This window comes from Microtus pennsylvanicus, chromosome 9, assembly GCF_037038515.1.
Source record: "Microtus pennsylvanicus isolate mMicPen1 chromosome 9, mMicPen1.hap1, whole genome shotgun sequence".
Classification (NCBI taxonomy): Eukaryota; Metazoa; Chordata; class Mammalia; order Rodentia; family Cricetidae; genus Microtus; species Microtus pennsylvanicus.
Window position 1 is genome coordinate 57,791,873 of NC_134587.1, and position 26,898 is coordinate 57,818,770.

At 42.7% G+C, this 26,898-nt stretch overlaps 1 protein-coding gene across 2 annotated transcripts; it reads left to right on the forward strand.

Annotated features, from left to right (window-relative positions):
- Nucleotides 1-118: 118 nt before the first annotated feature.
- Nucleotides 119-26,898, forward strand: Tnfsf13b (TNF superfamily member 13b). Of its 2 annotated transcripts, XM_075986131.1 has the most exons (6): nt 119-608; nt 704-788; nt 12,088-12,144; nt 21,025-21,137; nt 21,222-21,372; nt 25,241-26,898. In XM_075986131.1, exons 1-6 carry the CDS (start codon nt 297-299, stop codon nt 25,351-25,353), a joined length of 831 nt encoding a protein of 276 aa, XP_075842246.1. In that variant the 5' UTR covers nt 119-296; the 3' UTR covers nt 25,354-26,898. The 2 variants fall into 2 exon arrangements, with proteins under 2 accessions (XP_075842246.1, XP_075842247.1); XM_075986132.1 differs by lacking the exon at nt 12,088-12,144.

Consider the following 26,898-nt stretch of genomic DNA (forward strand, 5'->3'; position numbering starts at 1 on the left):
GCCAGTCTGAACCCCAAGTTCCCCCCACCCAGCCATGTCAGAGGCCCCACATCACCCGCAGCAGGAGGTGGCATGAAAAATCTTACAAAAACTGAAAGTGAAATCAGGAAGGCCGATTGAGCAATCCATGGAAGGACAGAGCCAGAGAACCTACTTCAGGATAGCAAAAGATGGAGAACAGAGAAAGTCAGGAGAGCGCTCCTAGGGGAGCCTCCACAGACACAGATGACAGGAAATGACCCACCCCTGTGGTCTCTTACTCCAAAGGCACAGACCTTCAACGTGCTCGTCGTGGAATGGATGAGTCTGCAGAGACCCAGCCACCGCGCCCTTCGTTTTGCCCTGAGAAAGGAGAAGAAATGAAAGTAGGGGGTGTTTCCATCACTCCGCAGAAGGAGTGCGCCTGGGTTAGGATCTGCAGGGATGGAAGGCTGCTGACTGCAACTCTCCTGCTGGCCCTGTTGTCCAGCAGCCTCACGGTGATGTCCTTGTACCGGTTTGCTGCCCTGCAAGCTGACCTGATGAGCCTGCGCGCGGAACTGCAGCGCTACCGGGCTGCAGCAGCACCGGCCGCCCCAGGGGCTCCAGGGGCCCCCGCAGGAGCCAAAGTGAGTTCACTCCTCCTCTGCTGGGCAGGGAGCCCCAGGCGCGCTGCTGCTCTCCCCTGCACGTCCAATAACCTGGTGGGTGTCTCTCTTCTTAGCTCCTGGCACCGGCAGCTGCGCGAGCCCACAACTCCAGCTTCGGCCACAGGAACAGACGCGCTTTCGAGAATCCGGAGGAAACAGGTATGGCTGGGGTGTAGCAATTAGGAGCTGGGGCTGCGCACACCTGCAGCCGCTGCATGAAGTGCCTGCCTGGTCCTCCAATGAGCAGGGTGTGAGGAAAGCAGGACGTTTGTGCCCTGTGGGAGATGATGGACAAGGGTGCACTGTTAGATACTGTGCTCAGCAGCAGCGGAAGAGCTCTTCCTGTCCCTGCAGAGTGACGTGTACACCTGCATCCCAGTCAAGAAGCCTTTCCCAAGGGAGTGCACAACACGGAGACAGCAAAGACTCTAGCGCACACCCTTCTGTAGGCAGTATAATTTCCGTGCAATCACTCCCTAGTGACTTCAGTGATTCTCCGGCCACTCCCTAGCATTTCGAGTTGGGAGTTTAATAAAAAGATCTATTCTCATTGCTTCAGGAGGGAAACAGCAGCAATCCGTGTTCGTTAACAGCACACTTTAACACACCCTTGCTGTTAACACCTTTTATTCAGATGAAAACATTTTACCTGATAGCCGGAGTTAAACATTACAAAAGTCATATAAACAACAAAAATTATTGAACTGCTAAGTACTATGCCAAAGAGTATGCGAATATTACATTACATTCGAAAATCTTCCACAAATTTGAATTTTACTGTATGTAGCACGAGCTACCTCATTTTTTGCTGAAACAATCACAACATATATACTGCACTTGTGTATAATAGTAACACATATGCCATGGCAGGTTTAAGTTCAGTACATAGACTACAAGGCATGGAATAAGAGCAGGTAATTACAGAGCATGTGATAGGGTCCCATATATCACGTCTCATATATCATACATGATATTGCATATCATGTGTGCAATAATCTCACATCATCAGCAGTACTTGTACTATGGTGAAGCAGAAGCAGGACGTACACTCTGCTGTATTTTGTTTAATTTAGATGTTCTCACCAATTTTAATTATTACTATGATACTTGATGCATAATTTTTGTGTATCTCTTGTTTCTGTTGAATCATACATCCATCGTTCAGGGTACTCTGAAGTCTTCGGGACGCAGGTTTCCGCACATCGTCATCTTTACACCTTCATCTTGATATTTTTATGGCTTCAAATAGCTTCTCACATTTATTTGGATACAGACCCTGTTTACTAATTACAAATATTTTCCATGTTTTTGTTTTATCTTCTTTATTTTTAGTTTTATATTTGCTAATTTTTATTAATTGGTTATCCTAATTTTTATACAATTTTGGCATTGATGTAAAAATATTTATGGAATCTTATGTTTCCTTCAAATCTGTACAGAAATGTTGCATATATATCAAAAAGATTTTCGTTTCCTCTGGTTTATCAGGTTAAAGTACATTTGCCCAGGCTCCATCAGTAGCCAGTGGTTTTTGTCAGGATTCCAGGTCCTTTGCAGTTAACACATCAATCCTTTGACTTCTGTTGTGTAAATTCCTCTCCTGTTGCTATCACTTCCTCCTCTCTTCATTTCCCCTCCAGACTCTTGTCACAAGCAAACGTTTGTAACCATCCTCATTTTAATGGACGTCAGTGTGTATTCAGGTCAGGATGCCACAGTGGTCTCGCTGCCATCCTTTCTGGCTTCTAAAGACTGGTTTTGAAAACAAACCACAACTTCACTATTCTAAAGAGGACATAGACTCATCTCAAGAGCTTTAAAGGATAAAATAATAGCAGAGAATTGTGATACATGTTTTCAATCCCAACACTTGGGAATAAAGGCAGGCAGATATTTGTGAGTTCAAGACCAGCCTGATCTATTTAGAGAGTTCCAGAGAAACAAGGGATAAAAAGGAAAAAGAGAAAAAGAGAGAGAGAGAGACTAGGGTTCTGTAATGCTGTATTTTTTTAAATCCTCCTGTTTGCACATTTTACAGATGTGTGATTTTATGCATCCAAATATTTCAGATTGATACAATTGGGGGGGAATTAATTAAAATTTGTACAATTGAGAGAATAATATATTGTCAATGTATTTTATAAACACACATGTACATAAATCTATCATATTTTGTTCACATGTATTTTTCTTACATTCATAAATCCAAGGTTGTATATATGAGTCTCAGGAGGGAAATGCCAGTGTTCCCTGACAACAAAAGTATGAACTGTGTTTTGTACTATCCTTTTGAAGAGGGAAACTTGTTTTGTTATCAGTTACCAGATGGTTGCCCACACATACATGAAGGCTATCTGAAACACAAGGGTTTTCAACTGGTATTTAGTAGAGTTCCTGTCTTTTTTTTTTAATTGAGAAAATTGTATGCATTTTTATAAATTTTTGTTACACATTCTTGTTCTGATTTGTTTTCTGTAGGGCTTATTAACCTTGGGGAGCTCCTTTTGCTTTCAGAGTGTCCATCAAGGCTCTTACATGTGAACTGCTGTGCCTGTCTCTGAGCCTCTGGTATCTGCAGCCTGATCTCCCAACAGAGAAGGGAACGACAGTCAGATTGCCAACCCTCCAAGTCCTCCGGGGGCAAATATTACATTGACTTAAACTTAAAATTTAGTGTCTTGGGATGAATTTTGTTTTTAATCAGTTATTTTGAATCTCAATTTACATTTTATTAATCTTAATGTATTTTATAAGGTCATTTTTTATTAAAGTATAACAAACAGAAATGTGGGGAAATCCAGGATTAAAAAATTGCCAAATATTTTATCATAGACGACAGTTCGCTTTTAATCCCTTAAATGTGTTTGGAAAGACTCTGAATTTTAGAAAAAAATCTAAGGCAATATGATTGGAAAACGTTACATAATCCGTTTCCTTACTCATGTTCCACAGTGGTCTGGGCTTTGAGCCCTCACGGTCTTTGATTTCTATCCATTCCACAATCCAAACAAAATCATCTTTAGCTCCTAAGGAAGGTGAATTCTTTCAAACAGCTTGCTGCCAAACAAAACACTTGGTGAGCAGAGCTTGTGCCATGGGGCTGACCTCCTAGCTACTCTGGAGCCAAGGAAAGAGGATCAGAAATTCCAGGCTGTCTTGGGCTGCCCAGTGAGTTCTGTCCCGGCACTCAGCAGCGTAGTGAACCTGAGGGGGTGGCGGTTCCTTGACACAGCACAGCACTCCAGGTTTAATTCCCTGTGGGGAGATTATCTGTTTTAGATTCTAGAAAGACAAAATTCTTTCCAAGTTACTGCGTTGATTATTGTGTGGGTAACACTTATCAAACCTGCTTCAGTGGCAGAGGCAAAGCAGTGGTGGAAACAAGAACATCTCAGAGACATAAGCCAGGGTGCACGCACCTCAAGGCTCGAAAGATCAGGAGTGCAAACACTGCAGCGGCTCAGCATTCACAACCACGTCTCCAAATAATTACTGGGCAACTTGGGCCAATCTGCTTTGTTTTGTTTTCTAATTATTTTTATACGGATTTCTCAGTTTCGAATTGGTTCTGAATTATATAGGTTTATTCAGAGCCTTGGGGATACCTCTAAGCAGCTCCACTATGTGGCACCAGACCCCAAGAAGAAACCCAGGCTAATACTCCTCTGGGAATTCACCAGAAGTGACTTGGGAGTTCAGGGTCCATCCAGCACGCTGCCCTGCATTTGACAACCCTAAAATTTAGAAATTTGAGAACAGCACAAACGTAACACCCAATATTGTAACGTGACAGTTTCCTTGGATAAAGGGTTCATATTAAAAATAAGACATGCTGAAACTCTTTTTGAGTGGCCTTTCTTGATCTCCATAATCCCATCCAGTGAAGGAAAGTTGTACTATCTGCTACATTGGAAATGTCCGGTGTTGGCTGATCTTTTCTGGTGTAGCTGTGACCTGCAGGCTGCACCATGTCTGTGAAGGAATGCAGTGTAGAACCTCCACCAGTTAGGTGAACTTGAGCCTCCTACCCGGCAAGGGCGGGCTCCTTCCTAGAAGAGCTGGCTGCTGCTAGGTGATCTTTGACCCATTCTTCTCTTAATTTTTTTTCTTCCTCTCCTCTGCTTCATGGCTAAGACTCCCCTTACCTCCCTCCCACCCTGTGAGAGGGTGTTGCAAGAGCTGGAATCTGTTCAATTTCCAAAACTCTCTTTAAAATTAAGATTACAGATCTGATAACCAAATCTCTGAACCCTGTTCTGATTGAACCCAAAGTTTTGGGAAATAAGAGCCAAGAAGCCAGGGCAGTCAGCTCAGCCAAATGCAGCATTGCGTGTGTTCTCCAGAGTCATTCATGGTGGTGAAATATACAGAGAAAATGAATGACTCATACATGTAATCTGTTGTTATAATACTGGAAATGGTCAGTATGTTGAAAACTAGATAAGAGAACTTTCTGAGTATCAGATCCATGCAGGAGGCTGGAGGAAGGCTTCCTACCTCCCTTGAACATTCAATATCTCCTCAGGGTTTTAGCTTTTGTAATTTTCAGGTGTGAATAATTGCTTTCAAATTTCAACAGTTGCTTTCATAATTTCAAATGGTATGTTGTTTGTATTAATAACTGTAAGCTGACATGGAGGTTAGTTGTGGCAGTCAGATTGACATGACTGGAGTCACGTGAGGAGAGAGACTTTGAGGAACGGGCCAAGGCGGGCTGGCCTGTGGGATGGCCTCTGTGTGGGACTGTCCTGGGAGGGGGTCTCGTTCGTCCATTTATGTAGGAGATCCAGACTACTCTGAGTGGCACCATAGCTGGCCGGGGGGGGGGCGCTCTGAACTGGGGAGAATGAAGAAAGCTGGCACCACAAGCAGACATGTGTGTTGTGTCGCCCCAGAAAACATTTTGCCATGCAACACTGTGTGGGTTCCTTCCTCTCTCCAAGTAACCCCCCATTTCCTTTTGTGTTCTGTGTGTTTGTGTGACTGTGTGTTATATGTCATATGTGTGTGTTGTACACATCATGCCATATGTGTTATGTGTCATATGTGTTATATACCATGTGTGTTATATGTCATACGTGTTATATGTCGTATGCGTTATATGTCATGTGTGTCATACGCCATGTGTGGCACATATCATGTGTGTCATATATCGTATGTGCTATATGTCATATGTGTCATATGTCATGTGTGTTGTTATATGTCATGTGTGTTATGTGTCGTGTGTGTTGTACACATCATGCCATATGTGTTATATGTCATGTGCGTTATATGTCATGCGTTATATGCCATGTGCGTTATATGTCATGCGTTATATGCCATGTGTTACATGTCATGTGTGCTATATGTCATGTGTGTTATATGTCATATATGTCATATATCATGTGTGTCATATATCATGTGTGTTATGCATCGTGTGTGCTATATGTCGTATCTGTCATATGTCATGTGTGTGATTATTTGTCATGTGTGCCATGTGTCGTGTGTGTTGTGCGCATCATGCCATATGTGTTATATGTCATATGTGTTATGCGTCTATGTGTCATATGTCATGTGTGTTATTATTTGTCATCTGTGCCATGTGTCATGTGTGTTGTGCGCATCATGCCATATGTGCTATATGTCATATGTGTTATGTGTCATGTGTGTCATATGGCATATGTGCCATATGTCATGCGTGTCATGTGTCATGTGTGTCGCGTGTCATGTGTCATGTGTGTTATGTGTGGTATATGTCATGTGTGTTGCGTGTCATGTGCGTTATGTGTCATGTGTGTTACGTGTCATGCGTGTCATATGACATGTGTGTCATGTGTGTCGCATGTCATGTGTGTTGCGTGTCATGCGTGTTGCGTGTCATGTGTGTCGTGTGTTATGTGTTTTATGTGTCATGTGTGTGACATGTCATGTGTGTTACGTGTCGTGTGTGTTACGTGTCGTGTGTGTTGTATGTCATGTGTGTTGTATGTCGTGTGTGTTGTGTGTCATGTGTGTGTGTTGTGCACATCATGCCACATGTAAAAAAGTAGATTCCAAATCTGTGAGCAAACAGGCACACTTGTCGTCCTGATTCTGTCATACTTCATTCATTTTCCTGAAAGTGACACGATTTGCTTTATGCCTGAAGAAAACTTCATTGTATATACTTACCACATCTTTAATGTTCATTTTTGGATGAACAGGAAGGCTGAATTCTACAGCTTAGCTGTGTAATAAACACAAATATGTGCACTTCTGTGCAGTCTGCTGCACTAGATTTCTTTGTGAATATTCCCAGGAGAGATAACACATTTTAGAAGAGTCGAATAAAGCCAAGATCGGCTGGAGGAACTGAACAGTTACCACAAAGTCTAAAATAATAAGTTAGCAATCACATAAGTGAGCTCCTTACATTTACTACAAACCACCTGCAAGTTTCAAAATTATTTGGTTTTGATAACACTACAAGATCAGTGATAGAAGGAGTGTCTGAATTCGCTATCTACTGGTTGTACGTTCAGCTTTTCAGTTATAGAAGCTGTGTGATCTCCACAACTGACAGTGTGCTATGATTCTACCACGTGATGTCTGTCTCCTTGGCAATAACGAAAACAACAAGACCAGTTAGTTATTTGAGGAATCAGTAATTATTTTCAAATACAGACTTTTACTTCATAAGCAGGAATAGACAGCTTCTGCAATTATCCCAACCATGGCCAAGAATAGTTCAGTGGGGATTGAGGATTATATAGGCTTGGAAAATGTACTCAACAGTCTAACTTAAGGGAACTAAGTGAAATAGGATGCAGAAAAATGTCCTGAGTTGTTCGTGATTATAGGCAGGAAGAAGTGCCGAGTTATGTGGGTGTTCATCTGTCACCGTGTTCTTTTTCCCCCTTCAAGTCTGAGTTTCCTCTGTGCTTCCTGTGATTGCCAAAGTATTGTCATGACACACTGGAAAATTTACGTTGCAGGACAAAAGCTCCACGTGTGACATTTTTCACGTGAACCAGCCATAACCATCCACAATGACATTACTTACTTTGCTCATATTAGACTTAGCGTTGTTAAAGTAACCGACAGCCAAGCAGACTCAGCTCCAAGGGGTTTGATTCCGACACAGAAAACAGCAGCAGGCGTTAGTGACTTCCTTCATTTTTCAAATCATGAGTTTCAAATTCTCTCAACTAAAAAGCGTGTAGATGTTATATTGCCAATGGGAGGTTTTATCCATAGAGACAGGCTCTCCCTATGAGGCCTGTTTCAGAGTCCTGACTTGAAGAGTGTCAGCTCTCCTTGCACCGATACTAAGTGGGGGCAGTTGTGTTCATGCTTCGGGAATTTTGTTTGTAAACTATTTTCTTCACTAGTGCGCTTTGTCTTTTAGAAATATAATGAGTAAGTACTCTTGAGATCTAAATTGTAATCTGAGGGTCAGTTATCCTGGTTTTGTATATAGTTATGACATAATTTCCAGAAGTAGACCATGGGAAATATCTTCTTGTGGCTCAGAGAGACTTTACTGAGTAGCACCAGGTTAGCTGAGAAGGAAACCAGGTTAAGCTTCTTATTTAATTTCGGTTGTATGGGAGGAGAAGGTATTTGTTAAATCCAGGAAGTGCTGAGACCATGAAGAACATAGTACAACACTGTGGATGACTTTCACTTGTCACCAGAATCTGTTTCCTTCACTAGACGTGTGTCTTTAAAATGCTGTGGCTCGGTATCTACACTGCTGGGAAACACTACAGTCACCTGAGTTTGGTTCACTGTGCAGCAAAGCTTTTGCTGTCCAACTATAGATATTATAAAATAAGAGCTGTATTGGATGACTCTCATAAAAGAATTGGGAAAGTGTAATGATAGATTTCAAATCTCTTACAAGAAAACAAATGTATTCAAAGGGCCCGAAGACTTTCTCTAGACGAAGCACCGTTGACAAATCCACACGCTTGGGTGGATGCAGCTGAGGAGCTGTTACTGAATTGCTAGCTTGGGAGCCGATTTTCTTCTCCAGGGAGCAGTTCTTGAAATAAATTTTTTACTAAAGGGGTTAGATTTCTCATGCTACCCGATAAAGTTTTTTCAATGTGTAGGCTATAGCTGAGTCGTATCTAGGTTTGGCTAGAATTAAATGATGATCTTTTCCTCCCAGGTTGGTGGTAGGTTTCAACAGATATGCTAGGCAGGACACAAACACTAGAGACAGCCAGGGAAGAGGGATTGCAGTAGGAAGTTGATGCATCCGGCCTTCCTTAGCTTCAGTAATTAGGTCATGCTCTACCAGTGGCTTTCTAGCATGTTCCGGGTTGTCTGAGTGGATTCTGCTAAGATCACAGTGCTCATGCTGCAGACAGTGTTGCTCTGCGGATGCTCTATGCAGGGTAGAAATGTAAAGATTTCATCAGCATTGCTTCGTTCAGGTGTCTTGCGCGCGCACACACACACACACACACACACACACACACACACACACACACTCAGCACTACCACAACAACGGAAAGCTTAGAAATTCGGCAATTTGCCTTTGTTTTTGTTTAACACCCTCCTTTCCAGTGTGAGGCAAGAATGAGAGCCATGTACGCTCCCTTGGCACAAGCGCTGCCCCTGTAACCTGTGGTATCCCCTTATGAACAGCAACCACCTAAGAACAACCTGTGGGAAAATTAACAACAAATTCAAATGTTTTGTGCAACTTGCCTGAATTCTCTGTAGTTCGGGCTCCAGGGCTGTAGACACAGTTCTTCCTTTCTTCCCAGCTGCCCTTATTCATAGCTACTCAGTCTGCTGCCGAGTGTCTCCACGTTTTCAGCTGTGCACTGGAGCCTTCCAGCACAGGCCTGGTTACCTTCATCTCCAGGAGAGGAAAAAGACCGAAACAAACAATTCTCTGCAGCAATTATAGTGTGTGGATGCTACTCCCTAAGCCCCAGTGCCTTCCAGTGGCTTTGCTATCCCTGGGGCAATCAGAGTGGTCCAAGAACAGAAATAGAGGCTAGAGCTGGGAAGTGCTGACCTTTAATCTGCACTAGGAAGCAGAGGCAGGAGGATCTCTGAGTTCGAGGCCAGCCTGGTCTGCAGAGGGAGTTTTAGGACAGCTGGTGCTACACAGAGAAACCCTGTGTTGAAACACACACACACACACGCTTTGTAGTTATAAGGAAATTGTATTTTAATGTTGTATTTTCACTTTTAAATACCAAAGGAAGATTTCTTAATATTCTTTTCTATATGATTGCCCTTTAACAATTTGTGCTTGACGGCCCAAGATTAGTTCATTATTACTTTTATCAAGTTTCAAATGTAAGAACATTTTTGATTCAACACTGAGAGGTGGCAACCATTCCCTAACCATGACCAGTTCCTAACACAACCAGCACATTCATCAAGAAGACGGGGGCATCGAGTACTGTTTCCATCAAACTAAAGCCCTCCTCTACAGCAGAATTCTAAACTACACTTTCCTTATGCTCAGATGTATACAGGGGAGTTTTATTCAGCCACGAAGAGCAAAATAGTGTCATATGCAAGAGGCAGAAATAAAGATCGATCACCGTGCTGAGAAAACCAAGCCAGGCCCCCGCAGAGATGAATGCCATATTTTCTTTTGTGTGTGGAACATACAGTGTTAATGCACACACACACACACACACACACACACACACGCCAGCATATGTGTATAAGCAGAATGGGGGCTAATTGGGAAGAGGAGATGGGCTCACAGGAGGGCATAGGAGAGGGTGACGAGGGCTGAATATTGTCAGAGTACATCATACACTGAATAAACATTACTTTATGGAAGTCAGTGTACAATGTATATATCTGAATAAGAAGTTTTATTATTAGCTTTATTTGAGAGGGTAGGTCTCACTATGCAGCCTGGACATACATGGGATGCATAGAAATCACGCAGCTTCTGTCTCCCAATACTTTTTTTTTAATGCATGCTTAGCTTTAGGACTTGCACTTGCACAGGACTTTATTGTGTCTCACTGTTCTCCTTACACATCAAGAGAAAGGCCCTGCTTCTGTTTTGGGCCATTTCCGTTATTTAGCGGTGTTATTTGCTCCTTGGACATGCGTGGTTGGACCTGATGATTCCAGGGGATCTCACGGACTGTGTGTGCAGCCTTACAAAACTCTTATTTTGTATTTTAAGGTGTTTTTTCCCCTTCTATCCAAAATATTCTGCCAAAAACTTGACTTTGGCTATAGAATTAGACAAACTCTAAACTCTGGTCCCATCCCCGGCATCCCTGAGGCTCTGAACCAGCTGCCAGCACTCTCTAATGCTAGCCTCCCAGTACAACAAGGCTTGGGATGGCATTTACTACTTCAATCACTCAGTAAACTCTGACAGTTATTTCTCTTTCAGTCAGGGCAAAAGTAGTATTTCTGGGAGCAGTTCTCCATTTAATGTTAGAATCTTTAATGAGAATTATCTTAGAAATCCTCATAAATCTAACTTTTCAAGTATACAAAGTGTACGAAAAACAAAGAACCCGAACAGGTCTGCACTAGGTCCTCAGCGTCACAGCACCCAGGTTGGTGTTTTAGGGATTTCTGAGTGTGCGAGCAAGGGGGTCTGTGATTCTTATGCCTTTTCTTGGCCTCTTTTCCTTTTGTTGTTTTGTCTTGTCTAACTTAAATTAGATAGCTTTTGTTTTATCATATTATATTTTATTTTGTTATACTTTTTAAAAAAGAATGAATGAATGAATGAATGAATACATAGCCACAAAGGCAAAAAAAAATAACAATGAACTGTCACTTATCCCTGCTGGGTGAGGGAAGATCTGTTTTCTTCAACCAAGTGACACGGGATTTATCAACCACTGGGGCAGACCTCATGTTCAGGAGTGGTTGCCAACAGATAATGGTCTCCACAGGTTTTTGTTTTTGTGTGTGTGTGTGTGTGTGTTCTTTTATTTGGTTAAAGTTGGTGTGTTTTTTGTTTGTTTTGTAGTTGTTGTTCTTTGGGTGTTGTTTTAGTTTGTTTTCTTCATTTTTGAGGGCTCTTCTTGTATTAAGTTTATGTGTGTGTTGTTTTGTTTTTTTTGAGAAAGAAATTAAAGTTTGGTGGGTAGGAAGGGGAAGAAGATCTGGAAGGAATTGGGAAAGGAGAAGATGACCAAAATATATTTAAATTTAGAAGTTGTTTGAAATATTAAAATATAATAAAAAGAAAACACAAAAATGAATAAATCTGCCTTAGAAATATTCCAAAGGAGCTCAGATGGGAGGGTACAGACGGCTGTTCACTGCATTCCTAAAACACGGAAGGATCACCTCGGGTGTCAATAACTCTGGGTGTTTAGATTCCGGCAAGTGGGCAGATTTCACCAAGACTCTTAAGGGTGCCATTCCATAAGCTGAGAGAAACGTAGTGCTTCTGGGGAGGCAGGCTGAGCATCCCCATCTCCTTTGTGGCCTTGCTGTTTCTGCCAATGACTAAAACCTTGTGTTTTTGCTTTTCAGTCACTCAAGACTGTCTGCAACTGATTGCAGACAGTGCCACGCCGACCATACGAAAAGGTAATGACCGGCCTGCTCTGTGTCTGCTTAGGATTCAGTCCAGTGTGGCTTACGCTTGTAAGGTTCAAGTCTAACGTAGTGTTTCAACTGCAGCTGCCGTCAGCCACCCTCCAGGCTTCCTATAACATGAGCCTTTTCGAAGTGATTAGGGAATAAACACACGGACTAGTGTAATAACACAGTGAGTGGAGAAAATTGAGTTTTGCTTTTATTGTCCGGGGCAGTGTTGTCTTGTGCAGAGACACATGACTGTCTTCGTGTGTCTGTCTGTGATCCTTGGCTGGGGATTTCCTTAGGAGATGGAAACGAGGCTACCATGTCCTAAAAGCTCTAGTTTTATCCATTTTCCATGTCCACCAAGTACTTGATGATGGATTATTTACTCTTAAGAGTGGCATGCTTTCAATTTGATTTTTGCTTCCTTGAAGTTTTGCTAGTTTTAATTTTAGAAAAAAAAAACCCAGTATTTTCTCTAATAGTGGTCAGACACAAGAATCCACTTTTCAGCCCATTTCCCAAATGGCTCCACCCACGATTTTGACCCAGAGGAAAGTCTTGACACAAGGGCTCTGTTGATAAACCCCTTGGAAGCAGCTTGCTGCTCCTTCCAGTATTTTGCAGACTCTTTATCACATTGCTGCTCCAGCAAAATCTTTCAGTCCCATTTTTCACAGAGTCATGTGACCAGGCCACTCTTGCGTGCAGCAGCAGCCTGAAAAGTAAAATCTTTGGGGAACATTGATATGTCACGGCTTTTGAGCATGCAAAATAATCGGTGAGCAAAAACGTTCAAGAAAGGAATGATCCATCTGGTCTGTATGTCTTATCTTCAGTTAACCTTTCGTCAGGGCACGAAGAGACGAGTTCCCTCCATAGTGACTTTGACACACGTGTGTCCTGTGTGTCATTGTCCTTTGCCATCACCCCTTTATTCCTCCCTTATCCCCCACTTGCTTGATCTCCCTCCTCCCTTCAGTTTTCTTGCCACCTATGTCTCTACTTGTCTTCCTCTCCCTTCCTATAGCCCTCCTCCTCACTTGGAGTCTCATACATTTGACACACATGCATACACACATGCATGTGAACACATGCACACACACCTATGCACACGTGACTGCATATACATGCCACACACGCACGCCAGAATCATGCATCTTTTGCCTTTCTGGGTCTGTGTTTTACTTAAGGCAGTGACCTCTGGTTCCATCCATTTTCCTGTGAATGTAAAAATTTCATTTAACTTACTGCTGAAGAAAAATTCCATTACATGTACCACGCCGTCCACTCATCTGCTGATCGAGTTGTTCATTCTGCATGTACTGACTAAGAACATACAATGACTGGACCTCTGAGGATACCAGAATGTCTGTATTGAAGAAAACACGCATGCGTTTAATTTTGATGATGTTTGACTACTAATGGGGAGAAAAGAAAAAAAGAGGGAAACCCCATAAATCAATAGGTAAGGAATGTTAGTGGGTGGCTGGGAGGCAGGGCATGGGGATTTCTGAGTCCTGGGCCACAGTTGGAGTTTGAGACCACATTTGGTGACCAGGATGGAGAAACAAACCAGGGCCAATGAGTACAGGTTGACCTTTGTGGTGAGTCTCGGTGCTGTTTGGCATTTATACTTTTCTACATAATTTTAATGGTGTTAAATGCCAAACAAATACCAGACCATCTGAAAGTTATCATTGTTTATAGCTTTCTGTTTCATGTTTGCAGAGCTCAGAAATTAGCAACTGACTCCCGAAGAGTAGAACTCAAGCCAGAACAGCCTCAGAACTGAAGCCGTTAAAACAGTGCTTGGGAAAGAATTGCTGCTCACATTTGTCAAAGGGGGAATAACCCAAATCCACATACAACATTGTATTTTCTGTGCCTTTATGCTATAGACACAGGGATGCAGGCCTGGGCCACTGTCAGAACTTCGTGGCCTTTTGCCTGCATTGGCTGGTCTTGGCAGGCCATCCGAGAACAGAAACAAATACATGAGAAGGGTATCTAAGTGTGGCGTGCACTGGCATCTTAGTGAGGAGGCCGGCAGACCCACGTGAGAGGAAAGGGCATCCCACAAGCCACTGCTCCTTGCAAGGGGCAAGCGAGTCTTTTCCAAACAGATAACATATTTTTATCTCATTGCTTAGTGTATCACTGGGGTCTTAGGTGAAGTCTCGTTCATGCTGGAGAGTCCAGAGAGATGGATGATTTTCATCCGATTTGCTCACCTTCTGCTATGACTATGATCTGCTCATCCAAAGCCGCTCAAAAGGAATTCACATTTATTCTTATTCCATGATTGAGTGACGATGGACCAGAAGCCCAGATTCAGGTTTCCCTGAGGAATGCTCAGATATAGAAAGCTTTATGACATTTCTATAGCTACAGAGCAGAGGAAAGCCACAAGTCAAAGCATTTTTCAAATGCAGCAATGCAAGGGTCAGGTAGGCGGTGGCGAAGACGGGAGAGTTACCTGTTGACATTGACTTTTGGGTTGATGTAAAGTCATATTTTAACACGTTCTACAGGTTTTTCCTGATAACCACAGGATATGGTTTAAACACAGACATGGGGGATGAATGAGTAGAAGGGGGCTAACCAAAATGTGATTTATTTGTTGTTGTTGCTTTCCTATGAAAGGCCTCATTTTAGTACTGACTTACATCTCCTTTAAGAGTTCTGATCTTAGGCATCACTCCAAATTCTTATTGAATTTTTGGTTATCTTTTTAAAAAATATCTATTCAAAATTCTTGAATCTCTACACTTTTTAATTGAAATTGTTTTTCTTTTTATCCTGTTGAGATATGAAATTGTATTGTAGATGACAAACCCTTTAAAAAGTGCTTGATTTGCAAATATTTTCCCCTACTTTGAAGATTATCTGTTTTTTATTCTTTTATTTTATTGAGACAGTGCCTAGTCATGAAGCTTGAGATAGCTCCTGAGTGCTGGAATTATAGCCATTGGGTTATTACATTGGTCAGAAATATTAAATCGATAAAATCCAATTTCTTTATTGGTTTCTCTTTTGTTTCTCATGCTTTGGACATTACTGTTGCTGAATATGTCAACAAACTCAGCAGTACGGTTGACTCCCTTGCTTCTTCCTCATGACCGTACATGTTCACATGCAGGTCACTTGTTTCTACTCTGAAGCCACTGGATCATTTTTGTCAGTCTTGCCTATGTTCTGGACAGTGGCACAACATCACCCATAATATTTAGATATTCAGTTATTCTAGCATCACTTGTTGAGAGGGCTGCATAGGCGTGGACCCTTGGAGAGCTCCAGTTGGGACTATAATTGTGGCTTTATTTCTGTACTCAATATTCTGTTGAGTTATAAGCCTACATTTGTGACAGAACATGACAGTATTTTGCCTACTGTTGCTTCTTGTTAAATTCTGAAGTTTCGAGAGTTAGCTCTTCGACATGGCGTGTCCTTTTAAAGACTGTTGCAGAGACTCAAGTGGTGTAGGAGTTCCTTCTGTTTGTGTTGCTTTCATTGGTTAATAAAGAAACTTCTTTGGCCTAGTTGATAGAGCTAAACTTAGGTAGGTGGGGAAGACAAAACTAAATGCTTAAAGAAAAAAAGACTGAGTAAAAAACAAAGACACCATGGAGCTGCCAAAGAAAGACATGCCAAATCTTTCTTGGTAAGCCACTACCATGTGACAATATGCAGATTAATAAAGCAAATGGGCCAAGCAGTGTTTTAATTAATGCAGTTTCGGTGTGCTTATTTTGGTTCTGGGCAGCTGGGATGAACAAGCAGCCCTTGCCCTACAACACTCAAGTATCTTTGTCAATAATAAATGAACTTCAGGTGGACTTTTCCAGTTAGAGAAAGAGCCACTGCGTTGGTCAAGAAGCTGTGCTGACTGTCTGGACAGCATCACTTAATAATGCCATGTTAGTGACACTAAAGGGTTATCCTCCATGGATGTGCGGCATCTCCTCATTTATTATGTCTCCTGTGGTTAGCAATATTTTATAACTTCTATCACACATGTTAATATATTGAGTGAATTTATTCTTAGGCATTTTATTTATTTGAATTCAGTGTTAGTTCAGGTAGATATAGTAAATAACCGTAGACTGGATTGTTTACACAACAGTTTGTTTTCTTACAACACTGGGGGCTAGAAAAGTCTAAAGCCAGTTGCCAGGAGATCTGTTAAACATACAATTGTTCTCTGTGGTGTCTGTCTTTTCTTTATTTTCTTTTTTCTAATTCTTCTCTCATACAATATATCCCAACTGAAGTTTCCCCTCCCTCCAATTCTCCCATCTCCCCACTTCCCCCCTCCCTAGATTCATTCCTCCTCCATTTCCCATTAATTGTGACCTTGCACGATGGTAGGAGAGTCAAGAGTAACTCACACCAGGATCAATGGTGAGGATTGAACCTTTGTGGTATAATAACCCATGGAAGCTCTGCCTCCCTCCCAACATCACTGAGATGTAGGACATAGCATATGGGTTTGGGGAAGACATGAACTCAGTGGATAACAAATGATTGTAAAGATGGAATTGTATTATTCAAGTCTACATTTTTCCCTCTTGGAGAAAGAGACTCTATGGAGCAACTAAGTTAAATTCATTAGTTAGTTCTGGTGGGTTTGATATCAGTTCCCTAGATCCCTGTTTTGTGTGAATATAAATGGTTCTACTTTACTTCTTCCAACTGGATGCCTTTTCTTCTGCTCACTTTGTCTCCTAGCTGTTTGATCTAGAATTCCAGAGCAGTTCTGGGCAGCAGTAATAAGAGTCCTGCCCCTGATCTTAGCATCATGCCCAGGAGTGCTGGACTTACACTCATGATTAGTGTGTGGTGTGGAGTTCCTGTGGTTTCTGGCTTCGGTACCAGGTTGATTCCACATCATGAGTTAGTGACTATTCTGTCTTTTTTTTTTTTTTTAGAAGAATTTGAGGAAGTCTTTGGAAGTTTGTTTATATGTCACCATCCCGGTTTCCTTCGGTTGCATAAACATGTCCAATAGTTCAGTGTCTGGCCTTTTCCAGGGAGGGTTTTTGTTAAAGTTTTTCTCTCTTGTGGTTGGTTCATGATTTCCTTATATATTTGTGTGCCTTTTGACATATTCTTGAAAATTAGACAGTTTGGAAATCATAATATGTTGATTCTGAAAATGACATACCCCACCCACCGCAGACTCTTCTGTGGTTTATTGTGACATTGTCAGCATAAGTGTTTATTCAGTTGCTTTTCATCCATCCACCCATCCATCCATCTACCCATCCATCCATCTTACCACCCATCTATCCATCCATCCGTCCATATATACATACATACATACATCTTCCCACCCATTTATCCAACCATCTACTCACCCATCCATCCACAGCCACCCATCCATCCACAGCCACCCATCCATACACCCATCCACACACTCATTTATCCACCCATCTACCCACCCATCCATCATCCATCCATGCATCCATCTATCCATCCATCCATCCATCCATCCATCCACCCATCCACCCACCCATCTATCCATCCATCCACCCATCTATCCATCCATCCACCCACACACCCACCCATCTATCCATCCATCCACCCACCCATCTATCCATCCATCCATCCATCCATCCATCCATCCATCCATCCATCTATCATCCATCTATCTATCTTTACATCTATACACACACCACATTGATGAAGTCTGTCCTGCTGTCTCTGCAGTCAATCTGACAAATACTTTCCATCATCCTAGTCTTCATAGTTATTTGTCATAAACACTAGAAACCTGAAGTAAAATGCAGCTGTTCCCCCTGACCTTTACAACTGGGCTTTATGCTTGAGCATTCTCCTCACACTAATTATCTGACCTCTACTGTCATCTCCTGCTGGCACAGAGCCCAAAGGTCAGCTGTTGGGGGGTGATTAGCTTTAATTGTCAACTAGAAACACCCAGAAGTACTTGGGAAGAGCGTATCAGTGAGGGATTGTCTACATGATGTGGAAAGACGCAGCTCCATGCAAGCAGCATCATTCCCTGAACTGAATAAGAATGAAGAAATTTAAACATTCCGTTGAGGATGCAAAAACCATGCATTCATTTATTGTTCCCTTCTCTTGCTGTGTACATGATGTGACCGGTCTCAAGGTTACGCCATTGTGACGTTGCTACAGTGATGGGTTGTAACCTGGAATTTTAAATAATTCGTGAAAGTAACCCACTTCTACATAATCAGTTTTTGTATTCTGTAGCAACAATTTTTGTTTGTTTGTTTGAGACAGGGTCTCTCTATGTAACCCTGACTGTCCTGGAACATGCTACAATAGACCAGGCTGTCCTTGAACTCTCAGTCTGGGGACTAAGAGATGTACGCCCTATGCCCATCTGTATATTAATTCTTCCTTAGGTTCCTCAGCACGGAGTGTTTAAGAACACTTTGGATACATCATGTCATTTTAAGAAAATGAAAACTGACTCATTACAGAATTTTCACTGGGATTATGTTGCACGTGAACAGTAAAGTGGACTGGCCTATAGCACGGTTAATAAAAGCCTAGAGACAGATATTGGAGTTCAACCTGAAGGGCAGAAAAGCAAAACAGTCAGCCACTGGCTCTCACCTCCACCTCAGTCAGAAATGGTGATCCTGCTTCCAGGAATCTCAGAATGAGACTCTGTGTGAGCCGTCTCCTCCCATCTCGTATGCCTCTCTAGGGCTGGGATTAAAGGCGTGCACCACCACCACCTGGTTTCTATGGAGAACTAGTGTGGTTACTGGGATTGAAGGTGTGTGCCACCACTGCCTGGTCTGTAAGGCTGATCAGTGTGGCTGCCTTACTCTATGAACTTTCAGGCAAGCTTTATTTATTAAAATACAAATGAGATATCACGGCACTTGCCTTTACTATTTACAATGGATAGGACCTCTGTTTCTTGAATCTGTTATCTTCATTAGCATGGAGGGATTTCCCTTTAAGAAAATTCTTGAAATTCTCTCTTGAGAAGAAAGTGTGGTGATCAGTCCTCTGGGGCACACTGCTCTTGGGAGCAACAGAAGAAACCCCAGTGAGTGAGTGCACCCAGACAGGCTGAATTCAAAGAGGACCCAGGATGATTCTGTACCTATCTGCTCACCTACAGCACCCTCACCTCCCTGCCCACATCCCCAGCCGCCCCAGCATCTTTTCCCCACCCCATCTGTCTATAGTGATGCTGGCTTGAGGAGCTGACTTAGCGCCTGTTAATCATATTCACGATGACCTGAATTCACAAGGGCATCTGCCTTGTTTTAGTACTGATGTTTTGGTTTTTTTTAACTTCTTTAGAATTTTCAGAAAATATGTAATTCTTTTTAGTCTTTTTTTCCTGGTAAGAGCCTTATTTTAATTGCGAATATAAATTCGTACAGCCATTGTAGAAAAAAAATTTGGAGGCCCCCAAAAAATTAAAAGTAGGACTACAGTATGATTTAGCAGTCAATCCCACTTACGGGTTTATAGATAAAGAAAACTAAATCAATATGCTAAAGAGACACCTGTTCTCCCAAGTTCATGGCAGCTCCTATCACAGCAGCCAAGAAAGCAACTTGACGTCCATCAGCAGACGGATGGGTGATGGTGATGTGGGCTGTGAGGCAATGGATACCATGTGGCTGTAGAAAAGAAGGGTACCCTGTCCTTTGTCACAGTGTGGCTGAACCTGGGAGACAGACACAGGGATATAAATGTGAATACAGTGTTTCTTTGGGACTCATTTGATTGGCCTTTGACTCCCCCACCCCACTGGTTTTTTTTTTTTTTTTTTTTTTTTGGCTGACAGGGGTGAGGTTTTAAGACTGACTCACTACTATTTCCCACTGTGCAAGAATGTTCTGGCATGTTTAGGCTCACAGCACGGCATTGCTTACTGTTCTGTCCTCACTATGCCGTCCCCCTGATTCTGCCCATTGCTTCCCTTCATTTAATTTCGATCTCTTCTCCTTATCTGGCGTGGAGGTCCAGCCTAATGCCTCTGTCTGCCTGCTGCAGCTGTGCACACTCCTGCATGAGTAAGCTTTTCCTCGGAAATGGTGCTGGTGCTCCCTCCCTGGGTGTGAGGTCTAGGAAGCACCCTGCTCCATTCTGGCCCAGTGGCTTGGTTTGCTTGCTGACTGCTCTGTCTAACTTTCCTGTCTACCTTCAGGACAGCTGCGAGCACACCATCTTCCTGTCACTCTGGATAGGATTAAGGAAATGTCCCTGGACTGAACAGAACTCCCTCCAGCGTGTTTGTTGGACTCTGGGAACCTTCCCAGAATGGGGTACATCTCAGTGGATGTCTGCCTTTCCTAGTTATGTTCTACCGCCAGGTCAGGGGTAGAGTTACTTCCTCCAGACACATTTTGTTACATTTTTTTTTACTGCTTGGAAGATGGAAGAGGACGCTCCTCTCCGTGTGCTGTGCAGAGGACCGTCCATTCTCTCCTCCTGGCCTCCCCACCCAAACTGGCCTTTATAAGGAAATAGCCAGTATACAAAACAAGGAATGAAAGGCCAGACATTCCTGTGGAGTGAGGTCTGTTAGGCACCTGCATCCAAGGTTGCCCATGCTAAAATATGTGGTGGCAGATAGCCCAAGGAAGAAGAGTTTTTCTTCTTCCATTTATATTTTTTAAGAATAGATGGTGTGCTGTTTCAAATTTGGTGCAAGGAAAAAGGGAAAACTGCTTTTCTTGGTTTGCTTTCTTTTTGTTTTTGGTTTTTTTGAGACAGGTTTTCTCTGTAGCTTTGGAGTCTGTCCTGGAATCCAGTCTGTAGACCAGGCTGGCTTTGAACTCACAGAGAGTGCTGGGGTGAAAGGCATGCACCACCCCCGCGCGGCTCAGCTTGCTTTCTTACGGGGAACTCTCTCTACTGCAGGATCTTACACATTTGTTCCATGGCTTCTCAGCTTTAAAAGAGGAAGCGCACTGGAGGAGAGAGAGAACAAGATCGTGGTGAAGCAAACGGGTTACTTCTTCATCTACAGCCAGGTAGGGCCAATCCTTCCCTCAGCCTCCCTGGTCTGGCGTTTTCACAGGCTTGCACATCTGATGACGTCCTGGCTTGTTTCTCAGGTTCTATACACAGATACCATCTTTGCCATGGGGCATCTCATCCAGAGGAAAAAAGTGCATGTCTTTGGGGATGAGCTGAGCCTGGTGACCCTGTTCCGATGTATTCAGAATATGCCAAGAACACTACCCAACAATTCCTGCTACTCAGCTGGTAGGTAGCTGTCCTAAGACTTGCTTAGCAGAACAAGGTAGACGGTGATAGGGGTATCTGGTTCCCAAATAGTGGTGCTTTGTGATCTTAATGGAAAGACCTTCTGTTGTAGACTGTGGTGTTTATTTTGCGATAGTCTGTGTTAACTGAGAAAATATCATTATGGTCAAACCATTTTATAAAAATTAAGAAGGAATTAGGGCTGAAGAGAGAACTCAGCAGAGAAGAGCATTTACTACTTTTCCAGAGGACCCAGGCTCGATTCTCAGCACCCATATGGCAGCTCACAACTGCCTGGAATTCCCATTCCTAGGGGTCCTGACACCCTCTTCTGGTCTCCTTGGGCATTGTCCATGCATAGTACACATATATTCACACAGGAAAAATACCAATACACATGAAAAGTAATTAAATGAAATAAATGTGTTTTAAAGAATTAAGAAGGAATGTCACAGAGTTTTACATTCAAGCAATTCTTATTTTTCTTCTCTTGTGTGAGAATTTGTGCCTGTCTGTAATGATTTTAGTCCTTTTTTTTTTTATCACTGTTGCAATTCCTTAACCACCTTCCCCTTTGGTGCCCCTTCTTCTAAACAAGCCCTCTCTGGCTTTCCTGTCTCCTTCTGGGTTAGCCCATTGAGATTAATTAATCACAGTTGCATCATGAGTGTGGGAGGGAGGTCAGGATTCTGGGCAGCTTTGTAGTAGTTACACCACTGAAGAAAATGACGCCCCTTCTCTAGAAGCTGTAGATAGTCTCTCAGGGAGAGGTGTGGCTTCATGTCAGCAAAGGCTGGTTGTTCCCCTGCTGCCCAGACCTGAAATAATCACACAGAAACTATATTAATTAAAACACTGCTTGGCTTCTTATTAACTAACTCTTCTATCTTAAATTAACCTATTCCTATTATTTTTTATTTTACCATGAGACTCATGATTTACCTGTAAAGTTCCAGGGTGTTTGTCTCTGTTGGCAGCTACATGGCGTCTCCCGGACTCCACCTACTCCCTCTCTCTCTACATCTCTATTCAGATTTTCTGCCTGACTTCACTCTTTTAAGCTATTGGCCAAAAGCAGCTTCTTTATTAACCAATGGCAATAAAACATATTCACAGCATACAGAGGGGAACCCCCCATCAGCTTCATGAGCCCCTCCCTAGTCCATGAAGCAAAGCTGAGGGTTCCAGTCTTATTCTGGTCCTGTGCAGGCCACCACAGCTGCAGAGGGACGATTCTAAGGTGGCTTTTCTTCCATTGTGTATAAGACCAGCAACAGAAACAATGTCCACGCACTGTCAGAGATAAAGACCTGAGACACCTCTGGGTTTCCTTTTCCTGCTCAGGTCTCTGGCTGCTTCACCACCTGTCAGTCAGGCTTCCTAACCCTTGTAACCTTCTCATCAGGGAAAATCCGATCCGCAGGAGTAGCACAGCTGCTCCTAAGTGCCCCAGCCTCCAGCTACAGCAAGGTCTGGCCCCACAGTGTAGCATGTGGAGGAAATAATGACTCTGGTCAGTCCTGAGTGCAAGGAAGGGCGCATTGCAGAATGGCTGGCTTCATTCTCATGGTTAAACAGGTGGCCTTGGGTGCATGGCTAGTTGTGAAGACAAAATCGCAGCAGCAGCCTTGCCTTGAGCTCAGGGAAACACGGGGGCAAGTAGGAAGGTAGACTATCAGTTCCAGCCTGTTCACACTGGAATTGCCAGCATTTTCTTCATTTCATTTCAAATTCATTGACGCTGGTTTTAGAAAACTGTTTTCCTCTTATGCGCGTGCATTTCTCTCTACTCGTCTTGACAAATCTATTCAGAACCCAAAGAATGTCTTTAGTCTCAGATGGTTACAAGCAAACAGCCACGTGAAACCCAGGATTGTGAAATGCCTGTAAAGTATTTCAAAGGCCTTTACAAACAAACGTCCAATAAATCAGCTGGAAGCAGAAGAGAACACAGCTCCGTCCCAGAGGCCGTGCCATACCAGATCTGCAGCCTCCAGTGATGTCAGTGGTCAGGAGGAAGTCTGTCGTGTTGGAAGTCCCTCATTTTCATAGGCGTCTGTGACCACCGCTGACCAGCATTTTGATATTACAAAAATACTTATGAATAAAAAAGCCTCTTTACTCTGTTGTTCCTACTTGCTATAAAATGTCTCGGTTAACACTTCCGAAACATTCCAAATCTTCCCGTGGGTGGATTCCGATGAACTCCCCAGGCTCCTTACTTTTTAAAGGGTAACTCTTTTGATCTTGAAGACACGTATCAGGGTCAGCAGGTGAGCGCTGTGCATGAGAACCAACTCCAAGAAGTTTCAGGCTTGTTACTTTAATGCTGAGTTTGTCATATGACCCCACATGAACCTGCCCAACCTCAGGTGGTGAGCTTGAGACACCCAGCATGGCATCGAGGAACCTTGTATATACGAGGATGAGTAATTGATATGTTGATAAGTTGAATAGGCTTCTTGTAGGGAAGAATGCCACAGCTGATTTTACAGCCCAGAAGAACTAAGGTAGCGGATAACTCAGGGTTGGGATTTGGGATAGGAACCTATAGCCCATGTACACCCATTTCTAGAGCTGGCAGTGTTTGCCGTAGCCCTGGCCACAGTAGTACATCATGCCCAGTATCCAGGGCAGCCAAAGATTGCCACACACATGCTCTGATCTCTTTTCACACCTTGTACACTCATAAGGTAACTAATCTGTTCATGCTTTGCCAGTTTTGAAACACATAAACACCGTGCGCAGCATGTCTGTGGAGCCCTGTTGGTCTGTGTTGGTTACTTGATAGACAGATTGAGGTTCCTGTGCAGGATTTCACACTTCCAAGCCACAGAATACATTGTTATAAACTAGGCACAGAATACATTGTTATAAACTAGGCACAGAATACATTGTTATAAACTAGTCACAGAATACATTGTTATAAACTAGGCACAAACAGGCATCTCTATCATCAAGGAGTTTATTATTTTCTTTTGATCATAAAGATAACCATGGTCATTTAAGGAAATCCAAAGTATAGATGGTGGGAAGGAACTGTCAAACCAGAAACCTGGGTTCAGAGAAAAACTATTAAACAGTATAGATTGAAATTAAATAAGGGTTTTACTTTCTAGCTATTTGTTTATTTTTGGCCTTTTGAGACAGAGTCTCACTCTGTGACCTGGGCTGAATTTTAACTCAGTGTGTAGCAGGTTTAAATTTATAATCACTAGTGAGATGGCTCAGTCCCTTGCCATGCAAGCATGGCAATCTGAGTTTGATCCCAGAACCTGTGAAAAGGTGGAAAGGGAGAAACCAGCTCCACAAAATTGCCCTCTGACCTTCACATGCGTGCTGTGACCTGTGTCCATACAATACATGCATTCTTACTAGATAATAACTAATAAAATTAATAAAAAGGGGCTCCCATAATGTTAGGCTTCTTTCGAGCTACAAAAGGGTGTAGTTAGGACTGTCTGTCTGTCTATCTATCATCTATTTATCTATCTATTTATATCACACACATAATTTCATATTTTTAATATTATTAAAAGTTTCCTTTAGTAGCGAAATTAAGCCACTGCCACCCATTACGATATGATTGTCTCTCCAAGAACAAGGTTTGACCTGTGTGACCTTGACATTTGCCACCAGAATCCCTCTCTGTGCACAGTGGACACACGTCTGCTGGAATCTGTTGTTTCTTCTCCTAATTTCCTCATTTTACTTAATTTAAAAGCTAACAGAATTATGAGCAATCCATATGAGAGGTCCACTGTGGGGGAAGCATGAATGCTCACGTTGACGCTATACGATAGCTTCCTGTAATGTGCCCTGTTAAGTGGCGACCACTGAGAACTCTTGTCAACTCCCTCTCTCCTAGGCATAGCGAGATTGGAAGAAGGGGATGAGATTCAGCTCGCAATACCTCGAGAGAACGCGCAGATCTCCAGAGACGGAGATGGTACCTTCTTTGGGGCCCTAAAACTGCTGTGACCCCAACTTCCTGGACTGCCACCCCTTCCCTCCTTTCTCCTGGACCTCCACAAGAAAAATGAACAGCTGGAAATATCAAAAGACGGGGAAGTCACTGCCCAAACTTTCCTTGGGAGCCGTTTAGTTTGCTTCACTGAAACTGGTCCAAAACAGGAGATCTAATGGACAACCACGACCAAAACTTATCATGTGGGTTACGAGAAATGCAGCCCGTAGTCCGGTAGTCATAAAGACAGGACCCAGAAGGCTGCGTTCTGCAGTCTGTGTCAACATGGCCAATGCCCTTGCTTCTCATCTTGGTTCAGAAAGCAGGAAGATTTCCTCAGGAGAGGACTTTCGGACTCCACAGTGAGAAGAGGGTTCATTCATATCTGTAGTCACTGAAACATTCCTGCAAAGTCTCAGGATTTACCTTTCTTTTCACATTAAATAGACTCTTCTTTTTTCTAGTTAATACTAGGGAAATTTTTTGCTTGTTTGTTTGTTTTTTAAATCTAGGTGTCTTGAACTAGTCATAGACAAAAATACTTAGAGGTTCAACTTTGGACATTTTAAAATAAACTTAATTTAAAATGTTTAAACTTCAAATAATTGAAAAAAAAACTTCAAATAATTGGATAGAAAGCGCTGACTATTGAGGTTTTCCTGGTTTAGGTCAAGTGTGCTATTGTTTCCCAAACCTTATCGACGTCTTTTTCACGGGAGGAAGGCATCCTCTCATTTCGGATCACATGTGTATTTTGTAATAACGCTCAGTTGCTTTGTAAAACGTTATCGCAGACACCATCTGATGAGCACACAGAACCCATAATGCAAACCTGTGCTCACTCTCAGCAAACCCCACGTCGAGGACACCTAATGCCTAATGCGAAACTGCAGTCATGACCACCAAACCCTCACATCCAGGCCACATCTGTAGCAGAGAAATGAAGGCACTGTGCCCGTGTCCAGTCTCATTGCATGCTGCCGCCGCTGCTACTGCTGCAGTTCTTGCGATGCAGCCCTGCAGGAAGATCTGCCTTATTTGCTTTATAATCATTGAGGTTTAAGGAGAGTTCATAGCATCTGGCTTCATACAAGACACATACATGCTCCCATGATAACTGTGCCTCAGGGGGGTTCCTCACAGAGAATTGCACTTCACAGAGCTGCACATACGTCTCTCGTGGTGTCTGCTTCCTGTGTGTTAGGTCTTGTGTGTCATTAGTTGCTCCCACTGGATGCTTCGCTTCACTAAAGAGGAAATGGAAGAAGAGACATCTATTTCCCCATCGACCTTAAAATAGTGTAAAGATGACCTTGACACAACACAGGAAACAATTCGAATCTGTATCACAAATCTAATGTTGCTTAACTCTCTGTTTTCTGTATCTTTTGTTTTGGGGGTTCAAGTGAGATGAACTTGGAAGTTTATTTTGTTTTATAAAACAGTAATTAGAAAGCAGAAGTGGTGGGTGGGAAGGGCATTGACTCAGAGGAATGGCTAGCGATTTCCATGGCGTTGCTGCTTAGGTTGATTGCCAAATAAAACCACTGTGCCTTCTG

Coding starts and splice junctions, on each gene's coding strand:
- Tnfsf13b (XM_075986131.1), top strand. CDS start 297: ATGGATGAGTCTGCAGAGACCCAGCCACCGCGCCCTTCGTTTTGCCCT. Junction 12,145..21,024: donor CACGCCGACCATACGAAAAG/GTAATGACCGGC, acceptor TCTCTACTGCAG/GATCTTACACATTTGTTCCA. Junction 21,373..25,240: donor CAATTCCTGCTACTCAGCTG/GTAGGTAGCTGT, acceptor CCTCTCTCCTAG/GCATAGCGAGATTGGAAGAA.